At 36.0% G+C, this 19,737-nt stretch overlaps 1 protein-coding gene across 5 annotated transcripts in view; it reads left to right on the forward strand.

Moving 5' to 3' along the window:
- PCNX1 (pecanex 1) overlaps positions 1-19,737 on the forward strand; it is a 136,225-nt gene that overhangs the window by 25,097 nt on the left and 91,391 nt on the right. For all 5 annotated transcript variants that reach the window (XM_088797391.1, XM_088797393.1, XM_088797392.1 and 2 more), the window contains exons 2-5: positions 9,537-9,745; positions 13,169-13,274; positions 14,667-14,712; positions 15,507-15,596. In XM_088797391.1, the coding sequence (XP_088653517.1) occupies positions 9,537-9,745; positions 13,169-13,274; positions 14,667-14,712; positions 15,507-15,596 (451 nt within the window). The remainder of the gene's footprint in view (positions 1-9,536; positions 9,746-13,168; positions 13,275-14,666; positions 14,713-15,506; positions 15,597-19,737) is intronic.

Here is a 19,737-nt window from a genome sequence, read left to right on the forward strand (position 1 = left end):
GAATTTTGTTGTTACATGATACTGTTGAATATGACTTGATTTCAGGGGAAGTATATTGTCCCCGAAAAATTACTGGCCTATGTTTGCCAGCAGTTACTTTATTTCATAATTGGATGAAACTGGTGATGCTGGAGATTGTAGATTTGGACCTGAAGCATATTAAGAGGGAAAAGTGCTTGCTGATCTTTTAGATGTTTGGTTTATTGGTGAGGGAAGAAAAGAAATTTTCATTTAGAGCAGAAATCAGCAAATTATGCCCATGTAGGTTTTGTATGGCCCATGAGGAAAGAATGGTTTTTGCATTTTTTAGTGGTTGAAAACATCAAAAGAAGAGTAATATTTATGCTGTATGAAAATTATATGAAATTCAAATCTCAATATCCACAAATCAAGTTTTATTGGGAAACACCATGCTCATATATTGTCTATGGCTGCTTTCACACTACAACAGCAGAGTTGACTAGTTATGACAGATATGACCTGCAAAATGTGAAATAGTTTTTGTCTGACCTTTAATAGAAAAAGTTTGCCCACCCTGATTTAGAGGCAGTTAAATACAGTGATTAACAACAGCAAGGAGTCTGGAGCCAAACTGCTCCTTAATGTCTCATTCTGAGACCTTTGGTAAGTAACTTTTTGTGCCTCAGTTTCTACATCTGTAAAATTGGAAGATTAGCAATGTTGACTTCATGAGGTGATCATGAGGGTTAAATGAGTTAATATACATAAACCACTTAGAAATGTGCTTGGCATATGGTAATCACTAAGTATTAGATACTAGTTGATATCCAAGTATGAGATGCTAATTGGCAGTAAGTGTTAAATTTAGTTGATGATGACTTTGTGACATGAACTGGAAAAAATGCACTGAGGGGCGGCCGGTTACCTCAGTTGGTTAGAGCTCAGTTCTCTTAACAACAAGGTTGCTGGTTTGATCTCCACATGGGCCACTGGGAGCTGTGCCCTCCACAATTAGATTGAAATAATTACTTGACTTGGAGTTGATGGGTCCTGGAAAAACACACTTAAATAAAAATTAAAAAATATATATATATCCTGTGATTTAAAAAAAACACACAAAAAAACATTGAAATTAGTTCTGATTGAGAACAGCTACAAATACTACCGGGAGTACTCCTTTGTTAACTGTATACTTCTAGTTCTTGGTTCAGTGGTATAGAAAATATTGAAAATTAGGAATCCAGCACAAAAAAAAATAGACATTGAGCTTATGTCTTTACATTGCTGCACACGGAAATGAGCATTGTGTAGATTACTTTTCTACCACGCAGTGTGCTAGCCGTAGGGGAGAATTATTCACTTGAGTTTTGAAATGAAACATAATGACTGTGATAATTCTAGTGTGACCATTTCTGTGATTCCAATTGGCTTTCTGAAGAGTTCTATCAGAAGTATATTTGGCACCTTGAATAGCTTGAACCTATATCACTCCTGGCTGAAATATCACAACTTTTTAATATTAATGATAAATTGTCAATTGAAGAAGACTAAACTGTGGTATAAATGGCTTAGTCTCCAAGCTTGTTTGTCAACATTTGCTTTGACTTTCTTTCCTCACTTGAGAGAAGACAAAGTGAAATATTCATCCATCTAACTTTTTTTTAATTGTAGTAAAAAACATAAAATTTTCAATTGTAACATATTTTTAAGTGTATTGTTTAGTAGTATTTAAGTGTGTGGTTTTAAGTGTATTGTTTAGTAGTATTTAAGTGTATTGTTTTAAGTGTATTGTTTAGTAGTATTTAAGTGTGTTGTTTTAAGTTTATTGTTTAGTAGTATTTAAGTATACGCACGTTGGTGTGCAGTGGATTTCCAGAAATTTTTCATCCTGCAAAATTGAAACTCTGTGCTCATTAAACAACACCTCCCCATTTCTCGTCTTACCAGCCCCTGGACACCTATCATGCTGCTTTTCTGTTTGTGAGAATTTGACTGCTTATACACCTCATTTAAGTGGAATCATCTAGTATTTTGTCTTTTTGTGACTGACTTATTTCACGTAGCATAATGTCCTCAAAGTCCATCCATGTAACATGGTTACAGGATATCCTTGCTATTTAAGGTCGAATAATATTCCATGATATGTACAGACCACTTTTGTTTATCCATTAATCCATTGATGGACATTTGCATTGCTTCTACCTCTTGGCTATTGTGTATGATGCTGCTGTGAACATGCGTGTGCAAATATCTCTGAGCTACTGCATCTGATGTTTTTTTGTTTAAATACCCAGAAGTGGGATTGCTAAATCATGGTAATTCTACTTTTAAGTTTTTGAGGAACCACCATATTGTTTTTATAGAGACTGCACCATTTTACATTCCCACCAACAATGCACAAAGGTTTCAATTTCTCCGTATCTTTGCCAACACTTGTTATTTTGTTTCTTTTCCTTTTTTTCTTGCCCCCTTCCATCTCTGTCCCTCTCCTTTCCTCCTCCTGCCTCCTCCCTCCTCTTTCTCCCTCTTTATTGATAGGAGTCATCCTGTTGGGTGTGAGGTAATATTCCATTGTAGTTTTGAGTTGCATTTCTCTCCATACAACCTTTAAGAGGGGTAATCTTATTAAAAGTCTCGAACACAGTTCTTAGGAGGCTTACCACAATTTTGGGGCTATATTTGATCTGTATATTGAGAGCTATCTGATAGCCCTTAACATTTCCTGTCATTCCTAGGGAGGTGCAATTGAGAGATAAGTATTTTTTTTAAACTTGCAAATAAGGAGTAAGGTGAGAAACTGCCTTGATGTGGAACTTGACCTGTTGCTAAGTTCATTGTTGAGATGAATATAAATCATGTCTTTGTAAAAGATGAAAGCTAATATAAATATAAGATGAAAAAGTTTTATCACTATTTTAATTTTAGCTCTTTTTTCTAATTATAAAAAATATATGTTCATTACCTATAAACCAACAAAATACAATAAAGTGTAAGTTTACATTTAAAATATAATACTGTATCTGTGCAGTTTATGTTGCTACATATAGCTGTAGTTTTCACTGTCCTATTTCACTGGTAACTAGTCTACAGTTATCCATTTCCCTGTTGATTTTCAATTGAGTTTTTCACCCCCCCCTTTTTTTTTAAAGTCTTATAGTGCTGCATGTGCCAGAGTTTTGCTCAGTTTTATGCTTATGGGAGGAATTGCTGCATCTTGGGTGCTGTGTCTACCAATTTGTATTTCTCCTAGCAGTTGATAAGAGCTCTCTCTGGTTCTCCGTACTTAATATTTGTCCTATTTCTTAATTTTTGTCCCTATATATCAGTGTTAAATGATATATTGTTGTGGTTTTAAATTGTATTTTGCTCATTACTGGTAGAATTGAACATGTTTTCAAATTGGCTTTTTGTATTTTTTTGTGTAAGTTCTGTGTATTGTCCTTTAACTTCTTTGGTTTGGTTGCCTCTTTGTTACTTATTTTGAAGGAATTCTTTATGTATATTTACTCCTTATGTAATATGTGTTATATATGTGTAATATGTGTACATACACACATTATATATATATATAAACACAAATATACTGTATATTTGTGTTTTGTGCTGTTATGTCAGTTCCAACTCCTGGCGACCCTATGAATGTAGTGTCCACAATGCCCTGTCTCCAACAGCCCTGCTCAGCCCCTGCAGGCTTGTGTGTATAATTTCTTTGATGGAGTCAGTCCATCTCCTATGTGGTCTTCCTCTTCACCTGTTGCCTTCTATTTCCCCAGCATTGCTGTCTTTTCCAAAGAACCTGCCTTCTCACGATGTACCGAAGTAGGACAGCTTCAGTTTTGTCATCGTTGCCTCCAGTGATGTTTCAGGCTTAATTTGCTCTAGGACCCACTTGTTTGTCTTTCTGGTGGTTCAGGCTATCTGTAGAGCTCTCATGCAACACCATATTTCAGATAAATCAATTTTTTCTCCCATCAGCTGTCACTGTCCAATTTTCGTATCCATGCATAGTAACTGGGAATACGAGCGTGTGAAGATCTTAGCTTTAGTCTCTAATGACACATCTTTCCTCTGGGGAGAATTCTGTACATACATATATATAGTGATACACTTTTTTTTTTAAAGATTTTACTGGGGAAGGGGAACAGGACTTTATTGGGGAACAGTGTGTACTTCCAGGCCTTTTTTCCAAGTCAAATTATTGTCCTTTCAATCTTAGTTGCATATGGCGCAGCTCAGCTCCAGGTCCAGTTGCCATTTATAGTTGCAGGGGACACAGCCCACCATCCCTTGCGGGAGTTGAACCAGCAACCTTGTGGTTGAGAGGGCGCATTCCAACCAACTAAGCCATCTGGGAGCTCAGCTACAGCTCAGCTCAAGGCGCCCTGTTCAATCTTAGTTGCAGGGTGCAGAGCCCACCATCCCTTGTGGGACTCGAGGAATTGAACTGGCAACCGTGTGATTGAGAGCCCACTGGCCCATGTGGGATTCGAACTGGCAGCCTTCAGAGTTAGGAGCACGGAGCTTTAACCGCCTGAGCCACTGGGCCTGCCCTACAGTGATGCACTTTTTAATGCGCCTTCTAGTTTCTAGCGTGTCTTTTCAATTTATAGTGTCTCTCAATAAACAGTTTTCCATTTTAGTTCATTTAGTCCTTTATAGTGTGTTCTTTGACAGTCATGCTTAAGAAATCTTCCATGTCCTAATATCACAAAGATACTTTTATATTTCTTATAATATTTTGAAAGTTTTGCTCTTTACATTAAAGTTTTTAATCTGTCTGTCAGTGTAAGAAATTAAAATGTGATGAATCTTTACTTAAAATATACAGTTCACATGTTTGCTTGAATGCCCAGTAAGGCTGTGATGCCAGAAGTTTGGTAAATACTGCCTTAAATAATGAGGTATAGTAGTCCCCCCTTATTTATGGAGGATACGTTCCAAGACCCCCAGTGGGTGCTTGAAACTGCGATAGTAGCAAACCATGTGTGTGTGGGTGTGTGTGTGTGTAAAATTTTCTATACAGATACACCTTTTCACTTCATGGAAGCACTTCCTGGCTTCTCTTTGTCATGTCCAAATTGCCAACATCACTACTCTTGCGCTTTGCGGCCATTCGTAAGTAAAATAAGGGTGACCTGAACACAAGCACTGCGATACCAGAACACTTGCTCTTGACAAACGAGGCAGCCTCTGTGACTAACAGGCGGTAGTGTATACAGTGTAGATATACCGGACAAAGGGATGATTCATGGCCCAGGCAGGACGGAGCGGGGCGGCATGAGATTTCATCATACTACACAGAACGGTGCACAATTTAGAACTTATGAATTGTTTATTTCTGGAATTTTCCGTTTATTTTCAAACTGCGGTTGACCTTGGGTAACTGAAACTGCGGAAGGTAGAACTACAGGTAAGGGGGACTACTGTAATTGGCCGTAGTGGAACCCCCCCCCCAGCATTCATGGTGTCTTGCATTAAATGATGGCTATTTTAAGAGATTTGTGTAAAAAAAGGTTTTTTTCACAACCTTGGCCCCATTTGTGGGTGATGTCTGCCATTTTATTAATATTTAAGTTCCAGATCACTGATTTCTGGCTGAACTGGTCTGAATACCTGAGTATAACTACATGATAAGAAAATCTCAAAAATCAAGGCATTAACTGATCATAGCACAATGGAACGGAAAAATACCCGGCTTGTCTGTTTTAATGTTATAATCTTTTGATACATAAGATGTATAAGATAGATGTTTAAGATGTATAAGCAGAATACTTAAAGCCTGTGATGACTGTAGGCCTTATGTTGAGTCTGCAGTGTTGTGACCTTTTTAGTTCTTTAATGAGGACTTTGTTTGTCCATCAGTATTAACACCACCTGCTATGTACGGCACCTTCATTCTCTGCTGTCCACGTTTGGTATCCTAGGAAGTAAAACCAGTCTTTTTATATAAGCAATTTATACAGAGAGGTAGACATTCATGTGAAGAGAAAATAGATAGGCTTTTATTATCAGAGGGCAGCTAATGTGCGTGTTTGCATCAGCATTAACTTGAAGATGACATCTACAGTAAAATATTATAACCTAAGATAAAGCATGTCCTTTTGGAAATACTAATACTTTTGTTTGTTATGGAACATAATTACCCTTAAATCAGTAAGCACCTGCCCCAGAAATTTCAAAATAGGTGTTTTAATTTGAATTGGGTTATTGAATGGGATACAAAACTTGTCTTTTTTAACAGAAACATAAACAGTTTTATCTTGTAAAAGTTTTTTTCTTTAGAAAAAGAACCTGCTTTCCCATGAGATGCTGCTAAATGGAATTCTGAATGTCTCTGAAAATCTTTCTTTGAAAACACAGTATTGACATGTCTAATTTAATAAAATGTAAAAGCCAATAGTAAATACTACTTGGTTTGCCCTTTGGCATACAATCCATAAAACTGAAAAACAGGTGACCTAACTAGTGCCTAGTTTTTGGTGTTTGATTTTAGAGGACCACTGAAACCATGTAAAGGCAGACATCATTTAAAAATTTCTTGTAATATTAGTGCAGCACAGTTACAGGGAGGGTTTATGATCCATTTATGATCCAATACTAATAATGTCAGCTGTGCTGGGATCAGCTGAGAGCCCAATGAAATAATGCAAGTAGAGAACAAATTTAAAGTCACACAACAGCCCAGTGTGTGTACTTTACCCCCTTTGGGAAAAGTGAAACTTATAGCACAGCTGTCTTCTGTCACCTAGAAACCTCAAGAGTAACCTCTGACAGGACTTAAGCATTTAAACCACGTAATGTAAAATAAATGGGAACCTTTTGTAGTTTGCGTAGAAAGTACAAGTGTTAATCACCTGATTCTGGTTTCTATGAAATGGTCACTTGAAATTTTTTGGTTTTCAGTCTTTTCAACGTTAATGTTTTAAAAAAAGAAATTCTGTGCTTACTATATTCCTACACATTTTAGTGTGTTTTTTGGCACTTAATTATCTACTACTCTTAGCAGTATAATTGTAGGGAGAGAGTTTATTTAGATCTGTTTTAAGCATTGATGATCTTTGACTCTTTTGTAAGGGCAAATACAATAGGCCATTCAATATTAGGTAGTCTTTTTTATTTTTTCCCAAGTTGAGGGGCCATTAACATTTCCATTGTGGGTGGCGGAATGGCTCAGTTGGTTAGAGCAGGAGCTCTCAACAACAAGGTTGCCAGTTCAATTCCCCTGTGGGACTGTGGGCTGGGCCCCTTGCAACTAAGATTGAAAACGGCACCTGGACTTGGAGCTGAGCTGCACCCTCCACAACTAGATTGAAGGACAATGCCTTGGAGCTGATGGGCCCTGGAGAAACACACTATTCCCCAATATTCCCCAATAAAATTTAAAAAAAAAATTTCCATTGTATTTGCTGCCACTGTAATAATGGTGAAGTTGTTTTCTTTCCATTTACTTAAATTAATGTAATCAGTCATTTAAATGTTAATATGGGCTATGGTGAATAATGATGGAACTCTGACTCATTTTTTCATTGACACTTTATATTTGAAAATGGAATTGGTATCTTGGTATGTAGTAAACCATAGGCATTAAAGACCATGCTTAATTTGTCATGAAGATGTTATTAAGATGGGTGATCTTGGCTAAGTCACTCAAAGATCGTAGGTCTCAATTTCCTGTCTGAACATAAAGGTGTTGAATTAAATGATCTAAAAGAATTCTAATTGTTATGTAAACATATCATATGGAAACCAGCATCATGAAGAACTTTTATAAATACTCTAAGCAGCATATGTGTTCATGTTTGTGTTTACTTTGAAATTTTTGTTAGTGTGTGTGTGTGTGTGTGTGTGTGTGTGTGTGTGTGTGTGTCTGTATTTTCTGCTTGGGAAAGGTTATTCAGGGAATTTTTTTTACAATGAATGTTAGATTTATTAAAGCTGTAAATTAAACAACTTAGAATTTTAAACTCAACTCTACAAATTGAACAAATTTTAACCATTTTTAAGATGCTTGGTTTTTTAAAATATGGCTTAAGATCCTTTTAATTTAAATTGCATTTATAAATTTAGTATTCATTTTTAAGTACTTAAATTATCTGACAGATGTTTCTAAGTACTTCACTCTTCTAAACCTGATATTGATGGATTTTGTAAAATTTTAAATACGTTTTTCAGCTTAAAATCATTAGCCTGAATCAGTTATTCAGTGACATTTTAAATTGGAATCACAGTTTTATTTTTTTACATACACTAATATGAAGGGCTTCTTAATCCAAGTATTTAAAAATACCAAATATATACCTATTCTCATATCCAACCCAAAAGTATTAAACTGTGGGCTTGAGTTACTTTTTTAACCCTCTGCCAATTCCAAACCACATGCTTTCCTTCTCTCTCTCCCTCCCAAATAACTTCTTTTTAAAAAACTTATCTGTGTTCTAAACCTGCGTAGTTCACCAGGACCTTTTCAGTTTCACCATCGCAAGCAATTTGAGGTTACCTTTCCAAGCAAATTTGGAGCTGTGTTCTCGGATAACTGAAGTTGAATCTTATGAAAACATTTGGAATCTAGAGCTGCAGACTTCCAGAGTAATTCTTTTTCTCGTGAGCGTGGGCATAAGTTGAGCCTAGTTTTATAGTCTTTGTCAGCAGTGACTCTGGCCAGGCCTTCCAAATCCAAGTTGGGTCGTCTCTAAGCCTGCCACCCCTGGACTCAAGTCCGTATCACTGAACCCTCAAATATGATGGGTCTGCAGTCCCTGCACCCAGGATGCTTCTGACATATTGCAGTTAATCTATTTATTACCTGATTCCGTTCTGTGTTTTTCTTTTTTTTTTGGTCTATAATTTTTAACTATTTTAAGTGCTTAAGTATATTTTAAAATAAAACATACTTGGATTTTGCCTATCTCCCATGTCTTAATCTGCTTTTGCAGTCACAGTTCTAAGGTTATTCTCATGACAGTTTTAACTTGTAATTTTCTAGAACACAGAGCACATTATATCCTAAAAGTTACAGAGAGCACATAAACAGGGATTATATATATTTGGATCACAACCCTGTTTTATTCACATATTATGTAATGTGATATCTTAACTCTCCAATTGTATTATGAGCTTTTTGGCATGGACTTTATGCCAGCGTTGTCCAATGGAAATGTAATGTGAGCCATATATGTAATTTAAATTTTTCTAGTAGCTACATTAAAAATAAGTAAAAAGAAACACTTGACATTTTATTGTTTTACTTAGCAGTACTATAAATGTTATTTCAACATGTAATTAATGTAAAAATTATTGAGATCTTTTACATTCTTTTTCATAGTGAGTCTTCAAAATCCAGTGTTATTTTACTTACAGTGCACAACTCAGGTCAGACTAACCACATTTCAAGTGCTCAATAGCCTCATATATCTAGAGGCTACTGTATTGGGCAGTGCTGTCTTATACTTTTGCAACTTAGTGCTGTAACATAATTGTTACTTTGTGTGTGACTGTATGTTTATTCTAGTTACAGATTAATTGAATGAAATACAAAATATTTAAAAATGCTGCCTTTTATTTTCTTTCTCTTTAAGGCCCTTCCTTCTTCCATGATTATAGTAGCAGTTTATTGTCCAGTGATAGCTGCTGTTTTCATTGTTCTGAAAATGATCAACTATCGACTTCACAGAGCACTTGATGCTGGAGAAGTTGTAGATAGGAATGCAAATGAGTTCACAGATCAGCGAGCCAAAGCTGAGCAAGGCAACTGTTCAACTAGGAGAAAAGACAGCAACGGACCGAGGTATGGAAACCCATGTCACTCAGTTTGTAATGATGTCGATCATGCATGTGTACAGTGATGTGATTATTGTGTCGTGCCTGTTCTGTTTGTTTAGTTTTAAAGCAGTGAAAGGTCTTAGCCCTGTAGATACAATGACAAGTATAGATTGTCACATTAGACCACAGCAAAGCTACCTGGCATATCTGGGGGGATTAAATCAATATTCTTGGCCTTACTACTAAATAACATGTTGGAACAATCATAGTTATAATTGTATAATAATTATTCACACCAGAGACCAAAACCAATGAGTAAGCAGAGGTCAGGGATGCTGCTGTGCAAGGAATGGCACCCCACAGTCAAGAATTACGTGGGCCACAATGTCAGTAGTGCTGAGGTCAAGGAACTCTGCTCCAGATAATGGTGTTTGTTTTGGGTTTGGAGCTGGAAAGAGAACTTCAATGCCTATTTGTTGAAAGGCAGTAATGGTGTCTTAGACTGTGAGCTTTAGAGTTGTACAGACTCGGGGTTCAAATCTTGTCTCACCTACAGTCAGGTGTGTGGGGAAAAAGAACAGATGTGATAACACATTACAGAGCACTGAGTAGTATTTTTATCCTCCCTTCTCACCTGAACTCTATACCAGTGACTCAGTGTGGTTTACTGAGTCACTGTCTTACATAAACATGTCCCAGTTTATGTTGCTTATTCCTCTGAAACGTTCGGCAGGTTTTTACACCTTTTGCTTTTTAGTTTTTCATCTGTAAAACAAGGATAGTAGTATTAGTATCATAGGTTTTAAGGGAATATTTCATGAGAAAATGCAAATAAAGTACATATTCCTATGACTGTAATGTAATAAGTACTAAGTAAATACTGGTCTTTATTTCTTATTAATAATTTTACGTTCAGACTGGAATCATTTGGGCTTGCTGTCAGAAGTAATACATAAACCTAGGCAAGATGATCTGTCATCTGATGAATGGATAAACAAAATGTGTTCTGTCTATTCAATGGAATATTATTGGGCCATAAATAGGTATAAAGTACGGACACATGCTACAACATGGGTGAACCTTGAAAACATTAGGCTAAGTGAAAGAAGCCAGTCAGAAATGACCACATATTATGATTCAGTTTATATGAAACATCCAGAATAGGCAAATCTATAGAGACAAAAAGTAGATTAGTGGCTACTTGGGGTTGGGGTGGGGATGGGAATGCCGGGGGTGGGCTGGGTAGTAATAGCTAAAGGGGCTTGTTTTTGAGGTGATAAAAATGTTCTAAAATTAACTGTGGTGATGGTTGTACACCTTTGTGACTGTACTAAAGACTGTTGAATTGCACAGTCTAAATGGATGGTATATGAATTATATATCAGTAGAGCTGATGTGTACAAACTAGGCAAGATGAGGGCTCTCTTTCCTTTTTCTTGTTGAATATTTTATTCCATAACCTTTACCTTGCTCTCCATCGTCTGATTTCCATGGAATCTGATTGGGAGAATGTATCCCAATGGAGAGAGCAGTGATGTTGCTGGTTATTACTCATCACTGATTCAGTGTGGTGATGGCTGTCTTCATATACGCCCTTAAGATTTTGCCAAATTAGAAAAATATTTCTCATTCTGGCCTGTATATCTTGTATGAGTTAATACCAAACAACTAAGAAACCCGAGCATGTTCCACTTTTCTCACACATGGACATTTGTATGCTGAATTAGCCATCAGATTTGTGACTGAGTTCCAGTGTTTTATTTTTATAAATGGGTAGCAAATTAGAAAGCTAATTTTCCTTATTGAGTAGTCAGGGGCCTGGAGTTAGGAACCCATTAACAGGGACACGATAGTTATAAGACCATTAATAATAAAAACACACTAGCGTTCAAACAGCTATAGTGATAAATACTTAAATGGAAGGTATCCATACTTGTCAGAAAATTCTTTTTTGCCTATATCTTTTGTGCAGTTGTCAGAATACCCCACCCAAACAGGCTAAGGGAATTTATGGCTCACATTACTGGAAAGTCTGTATGTGAGATGTGTCTTCAAATGTGACAAGACATGGTTTCAGTCACTTCATGGTCCTGCTTCCCTTCACCAGGCTGTGCTCTTTCCTCTTATTGGCTTCTTAGACAGGCTCTCCCCTTGTGGTTGTGAAATGGCTGCCGCAGCTACAGGCCTTAAGTCTTCTCAGCATTATAGAGAAATTTCTTCTCTCAACAATAGAACACTCCTGGCCAGATTCATGTTAGCCTGAGTTCAGTCATGTGCTTGTTATAGAACTAAGCTCTGCGACCAAGAGAATGGGACATGCTGATTGACTTTGGCCAGTAGAGCTCTCCCCTAAACTTGAGGATGGGTCAGCTTCACCCAAAACCATATGAGAGTTTGGATGGGGCGGTTTACCAGAAGAATTTTGGGTTGTTTTTTGTTTGTTTGTTTGTTTGTTTTTTTGTTAACCAGGAGATTGAATTAGATCCTGGATGGCAAGATAGTTCACATCTACTATAATACCTAGCATATATACTAGAGCTTTTGTCCTTGATAATAATAGCTAAAAAATTTATTGAGTACTTACTTTGTATATACCAGATAGAACGAGTAAAAGACTTTGGGCAAAAAAAAGGATTATGATAACTTTTAGGTCTAAGTTCTAAAAGTTGTGTTACTAAGGAACTTTATTTTAAAACTTTGTAAGTTTTTTTGAAATTTGGTGTGATTTTTTTCTTCCTTATTTTGGGGATCCATTTATCTTTAAGTACTGTATGTGGACTTCCTCAGTTCTTTGAACCTAGTACTTTCCTCTTTTGTCTAATGCCTGTTGTTACTATGGAGTGAGCATCATTGTCCTTTTTTAACTTAAGCCTTCTGACTCATACACACAGATCTAAAATCTTAGGTTTCCAGTTCTGTAAACGAGTCAGTATCCCCGTTAAATGTTGTTAACTTAAAAAATACAGGTACAAAGAGCTTGACCAGGACGACTGTTCTCTTGCATGTTCATCATTGTGTCATGCAGCCCAGTCCCACGGCTCTTGGAAAGTGGTAATGAGAGCTGGTTATTTTCTGTGTTTACAATGACCGATGTCTCTTTGCTGTTAGGAAACAAAAGCAAATCGTTTCTCTGGTAGAGTGATTTTATGGCACATATCATAAAATGCATGCTATATTTAGTATGCTAGAATTGTAATTAAGGTCATTTTCTAACATTGGGTGTACACAGTTTGGGAGAGTGTTTTGATTAAATATTTTCAAGTAGTGATGTGCTTATAAAATAGTTATAGTTAGACTTACAAATGAAGAATGATCATTTTTTTGGTTATTCACTCTATTAAAAATTAGAACCTCTTAGTTTTTTTTTTTTTTTTTTTTTTTTTAAGATAAAAAGAAACCTGTTGATGGCAGAATAATGGCAGGTACTCTCTCTCGTTTTTTTCCACAGTGATCCTGGTGGAGGGATTGAAATGTCTGAGTTCATTCGAGAGGCCACACCACCAGTTGGTTGTAGTTCAAGAAATTCTTATGCTGGCCTAGATCCAAGCAATCAGGTAGGAACCTGTGTGATTTTATTTTGCCTTTTCCCCTCCTGTTGATGGTACTCTCAGGAATTCTCCTATCTGTAATAGTTGGTGTTTGGGTTTATCTGGCTGATTATTAGTTTTTAGATTGTTTATTAATAATATCTTTTATTAACATTCTTATTTTTAACTGAGTTTTCACATTAAGTATATTTTTGCTGAGCATGCAGCTTAATAAACAGTTAAAAATATTGCAAAACTCATTTTTTTATTGGTTACATCAAAAGTTTATTAGTAGTTTTAACTTGTTTGTGTATGCTTATTTTTACTTACTTTTTTTATACGGTGTAGTACAGATATCTTAAGTGTACATACAACTCAGTGGATTTTTACATATATATGTATGCATTTAATTATCATCCGGATCAAGAAAGTCCCTCAAGCCCTTCAAAGTCAATATTAGCCTATATTTTGAGCAGATTTCTTACTGTATACTTCAGTTGAATTAATGAAAGGAAAGATTTGATAAAATACGAAGTATTATTTGAATGTTCTTAATTTTATTCTTAGATATTAAATTTGACTGTTTTCTTTTTGAATCCCTTGAAAATAGATTATAGAAAGAGTTACTAAGACTTGTTGACTTAGTAACTGTCATGTGTTTCCTTAATGTATTCATGGAATTTGTAGTATTTGTTTATATCATTTTTATAATAATATAATAAATGATGATTGTGAAGTTTTAGGGAAGTGTTATACATTTTTAATATAAGCACTAAAAGTTCAGTAGATTTTAGTTTTCCGTTTATATGGTTTATGCTAAAAATTCATTTTTCGTGGATGCCTTGGTTTTTAATTCTTTCTAAATGTGTTACAGCAGTCTACAAAGAAGTACTTTTTTGTCTGGACTGAGGAAAGTACATATTGATTCATTAACAATTTGACAGTTGAAGATTTAGGTTGCTCTTTGTGGCATATATTGTTTTGTCCTCCAAACCTTTCCTTTATTTGTCCTGATGAGTCTAAATTTTTTTCAGATAGACTCAACACCTAATTTTGCTTTTGTGTACAACTTGAACATACCATAATGCAATATGAAAAAATGATAATTATTATATGACATAGATTGCTTGAGGTTGGAGGAATCCCACCCTGGGGGCTCCATCAATCCTGAGCATGCAGAGGTATGCAGTGATTCAGTGTCCCAGCACACCTGTAAAATATTCACAGTATGTGCTACAGCAGACAGCTTGTGTGGCTGGCTCAGATGTAAAATGCCTAAAGGGTATCTTTAAATGTTGATAAAAGTGACTGATAACATGTTTGGATAATATGATAACTTTGTTTGATTACCTTGCTAGTGTACATTGATAATGACATAGCATTTTAATTAGTTTTACTTAATTCATGTCATGTTTTCAGATTGGATCTGGTTCCTCTCGTCTTGGAACAGCAGCAACTATTAAAGGTAGACATGATCTAACTTGAAAGTTGACTATGATTTTCCATTTCATTTTTGGTTGTAATAAAGGTAACAGAGTACTGTTTATTCACATGTAGTGAAAAATCATTCTTAAAATTTTTTTGTAGATAAAATCATGTATCTTGTATTACTGGATTTAAATTGTGTCCCCTTTTCATCATCCAAATTTCACAAATGTATTTGACCATTTGAATTACATTGCATAAATTGTAAATTTTAATCTGTAAGAAATTTCCTTCCTTGAAGGAAAATACTTTCATGGTTTCGATGAGGTTTGTGGAAAACTGAGTAATTTATTGTGAGACCGTTAAATTGGTGCAAATGAGACACTAAAAAAAGGAAAAGTGTTTTTTCTGTACATCTTATATATACCTTTTATTCTGTATATCTATTTTAGATAACTTCATATTATTTTTACCCTATAATTTTTTAGCTTACTAATTTGCCCTGGGAAGGAAATTTATGTTGTCTCACGTTACTACATAATTTCCATTTATTTTTAAAAACGGCTTTTTAAAGAAGTGATTTTATTAGCTAACAATATGAAGCTTTCCATATTATTTGGTTTATAGTGCTATGAAAATAATTATGTGATCTGATAGTCTGTGATACTTCCTATTAGCTCAATGCATCTTCCATTATTATAACCCTGGATAATAATGGAGGGTTGCTTTAGTAGATGTAGTATATAGTAAACCAGTATAGTAGGTAACTGCTATACTCCTTGTTAGCCTTTACTTTTAATATAATGTCTTCACGTATTTCTTTTAACTTTGTAGGAGATACAGACACTGCTAAGACTTCTGATGATATCAGCTTAAGCCTGGGCCAGAGCTCTAGTCTTTGTAAGGAAGGAAGTGAAGAACAAGGTGAGAACATTATACTTCACAGCGACATTGTATATTGTGGTGACCAGGGTAAGTTTGTAGAATATACTGCTTACATTTTGGCAGAAGTTTATAATAATTTAATACGGTATTTTTAAGAAACATTAAAATAAAATTATTTACTAGGATAACAATAACAGTGTTACAAGTATTTTGATGTTTCTGGAATTCAATTATACATGTTCTGCCAAATTAACACGGAGAGAAAACTTTTATGAGCATATGTTCCAGAGTGAGTATGACACAGGAGATACGAATCTGCTATTTATGTAGTTGGTCAGAGCATCCTGCCTAGCTTAGTGATAACCTGGTATGTAAAACTGTTATTTTCCATCCAATATGAGCTCTAAATGCAACTGCTTCCTATCTTGCCCAACAATATATTTTAACAGAAAATAACTTGCTGTTGGAGTTTCTGAGAAACTGTATGTCTGCCTCCAACATGGTGCCTCCTGTAGCAAATTTTTAACAGAAATACTGGCTTTCAATGATTCTTTTTTCCCTTCCATCCAACTCCATTATAAATGAGTATTTTGGATTTTCTTGTTTTTTTTTTTTTAAGAAGTGCCATATTTTCACATTTGATTTTTAATTTTCAAACATGAATAGATGGGTATGTTATCCCCATTTTCAAGTGGAGATTATCCCATGTTATGTAATCAGTGAGACCGAAAATTATCTCCCTATTCCCAGCCTCTTGTTTTTATTAGCCTAGGGTGATGTTTGGTAGGCAGGCAGGCCGATAAATTCCCTGTACTTATTTATGAAAATACAAATAGAGCACTAAATTATGACATTTTTCCATTAATTTAATATTTTACCCAAGTCCAATTCTTACAAGTATTTTTTGTTACTGATACTTGGAATTTTAAGTTGATCACTGTAACTGCCTTTTTTGAATTGTAGTACCCCACCATTGTTTATTTGCTTTTGTGGACTACCCCTGCCAACCGGTCCCTCTCCACTAAAAAAATAGTCCTAAACATACTGTATGATACGGAAACTATTTTCTTATAAAAAGTAAAGGTGAATGATCAGTTTGAGAATTATAGTATCCTTTTCTGTAACTTGTAATTATCAAAATGTCTCAAAAAATAGGTAATGATCTTACACGGGCTAATACCATTATGTTTAGGGTTTCCAGATATATTGTATATCTGGAAAGTACCATGTACAGGTAAGAATTTTGTAGTGTGGCAGGTTAGGAATTATATACACACAAACCTACCCTGGCAGATACATGTTGACATAGAGACTTATGTCTAACATCCATTGAGTGCACGCTACGGTGTAGGTTAGAGGTCAGCGCACTTTTTCTATAAATGGTCAGTAGCTTTGTAGGCCATATGATCTCTCTTGCAACTACGCACTCAGCTCTGCTATTGTAGAAAGAGACCATAAATAACACATACATGAGTGGGCATGGCTGTGTTACACTAAAACTTTATTTACAGAAACAGCCAGATGGTCGATTTGGCTCCATGGGCCTTAGTTTGTCAAGCCTGGTTTAGGTCTTCTTTTAAGCATTTTATACACATTCACCCAGTTAATCTTTGCTGTAAACATTTGATGTTAATACTATTATTATTCTCACTTTGCAGATGAATGTATGGCTTAGAGAGAAGTTATAAGAAACTTGCCCAAAGTCACATAGCTACAAAGTAGCAGTCCTATAACTGAAATCTAGTTTTGAATTATGCCTTTAATGCTGCACTATGCTACCTTCATGTAGTTTTACAATTTGCTTTTATCAGGTAACATTTTTCCTCATAGTTAACATTTAACAGATAGTATTTAGTACTCATTATGTGCTAAACACCTTTCAAGTACTGGAAATAAATCAGTGAACAGATACAAATTTCTATCCTTATGTGGCTTCCATTCTATTATTATGGAATTATACCAGTATATATCAAATCTGTATCTGGTAATAAACAGGATAAGGAGCGGTGGGGCTGGGGAATTGTAAGTTTAAAAGAGTGGTCGAGGGAAAGCCTTGCTGAGAGCAAAGATCTAAAGGAGGTGAAGGAATAAGCTATTGGGATATTGGGGGGTTTGGGGGCTCCCTCCAGGCAGAGATAACAGCATGGGCAAAAGTTCTAAACTAGGAACAGGCCTGTCAGGTTTGAGTAGTGTGGCTGGTGTGGAGTAAATGAGGAGACAAATGGTATAGTTTTGTAAGCCATTTTAAAGATTTTGGTTTTAATTTCCAGTGAGATGAGGAACTGCTGAAGATTTTGAGCAGAAGAGTGTCATGAACTTTAGTAGAATCACTTGACTCCTATGTTGAGAATATATTAAAAGGCGCAAAGCTGAAGCAGGGAGCTCAGTTAGCAGACTATCGCAGTGATCCAGGGTACAGATTAGGGTAGTGTGAAGTAGTCTGACTGTGTGTAGAAGATGCTGAGAGGATATGTTGATGTTGATGGATTTGGATATGTCGTGTGAGAAACAATAGTCATGGATGACTTAAGGTTTTTGGGTTAAACAGTGAGGAAGATGAAATCCCTGTTAACTGAAAGGGGGAAGACTGAGAAGCAGCAGGTTTAGGGTGAGGGAGAGCAGGGAGGAGGAGGGTAGGAGAGGGAGTTCCGTTTGCGGCATGTGAGGTACAAGATGCTGTTACACCTCGAAGCAGGAATGATTAGTAGAAATTAGGTCTGGATTTCAGGTAAGAAGTTTGGGTAGAGGTTCTAAATTTAGGAGTTTTCAGTGTATAAATACCGGGGGGGAAAAATTCAGTCACGTTAGCTGTGAGGTTGTGTTATTAAGTTAATAAACTAACAGGGCGAGCCTACATGGTTCGCCCGCTAGGAGTTTAGATGGCCTGAATCCCTGATCCAAAGCTGTGTTATCTTGGCTGTGGTTTGGCACCACCTAGTGGCAATTGTTCATTTGGGCTTAAATGTCAGTTGGAGCTCTTCTGGTTCTCTGGCTGGTTTGGATTTATATGACAGTGACCTTTAGTTAGTTGGTTAGCAGTTAATTGATTAGCTGGCATTGGTTTTATCAACATGATTCAGGATAATTGGGAGAAAACTGAGCTCGTGGGGCTGTGTGCTCCCCTTTTCCACTTCTAAGAAGTGATATCTACAGTTCCCTTTCCCAGACTGACTTGTGTCTTCCCTACTCAAGATCAGAACTTTAGCCCATCCCTATATGAGTACTGGGGCTTGGTAGGAGATGTAGGGAACTAGTTATAAGTATTTCTGAACTTTAGTTATCATGGGGCCAGAAAAATGGATGAGTTTTCTACACAAAAGAGAATGTAGATGGAAAAATGAAAAGTTCCAAGGATTGAGGTCTGAGCCACTCCAGTTTAATAAAATAAGTCCAGGAGACTGAGTGTAACAACTGGTGAGGCAGAAGGAAAACCAAGAGGGTGGTAGCCGGTGTTTGAAAGAGAGTGATCACGATCAGTTTTGTCAACTGTTGCTGGTCGGTCAAGAGATAGGAGACTGAGACTTGACCACTGGAGTAAACAGTGTAGAGGTTGGTTGTGACTTTGATAAGTATCTTACTGGAGTGGGATTAGAATACGTAGAAGACAGAGTTAGAGGAGAATTGAAAGTGAGTATAGACTATTCTTTTGGTGAATTTATGTAAAGGGGATCAGAGATGTAAGGTGAGAGTAGGGAAAATGGGGATAAAGGAGAGATTTGGACTTTGTAAGAATATGTAGGAGAAATAACAGCTTGTTTTTTATCATTGTTAGGGATGATCCAGAAGAGGAGGAAAATATGATTTTTGTTTATAAAAGTAATATATGTTAATTTTAGAAAATACAGTTAAGTATGAAGAAGAAAATAATTCATACTTCTGCCACTGAGAAAACTGTTCTTAGTATGTTTTTGATGTATCACTTTTGAAACATTCTTTCATTGTGATATAATTCACATATCATAAAATTCACCCTTCTAAAGTGTACAATTCAGTGGTTTTTAGTATATTCACAAGGTTATGCACCCATCACCACTGTCCGTTTCCAGAACATTTTCATTACCCCAAAAACAAACTCAGACCCGTTATATTCCCCATTTCTTTATTCACCCAGCCCCTTCTATATAAATGGAATTATATAATATGTGGCTTTTTGTGTCTGGCTTCTTTCACTTGGCATGTT

The sequence above is a fragment of the Rhinolophus sinicus genome, chromosome 3 (assembly GCF_057876585.1).
Source record: "Rhinolophus sinicus isolate RSI-liver-muscle chromosome 3, RSI-T2T, whole genome shotgun sequence".
NCBI lineage: Eukaryota > Metazoa > Chordata > Mammalia > Chiroptera > Rhinolophidae > Rhinolophus > Rhinolophus sinicus.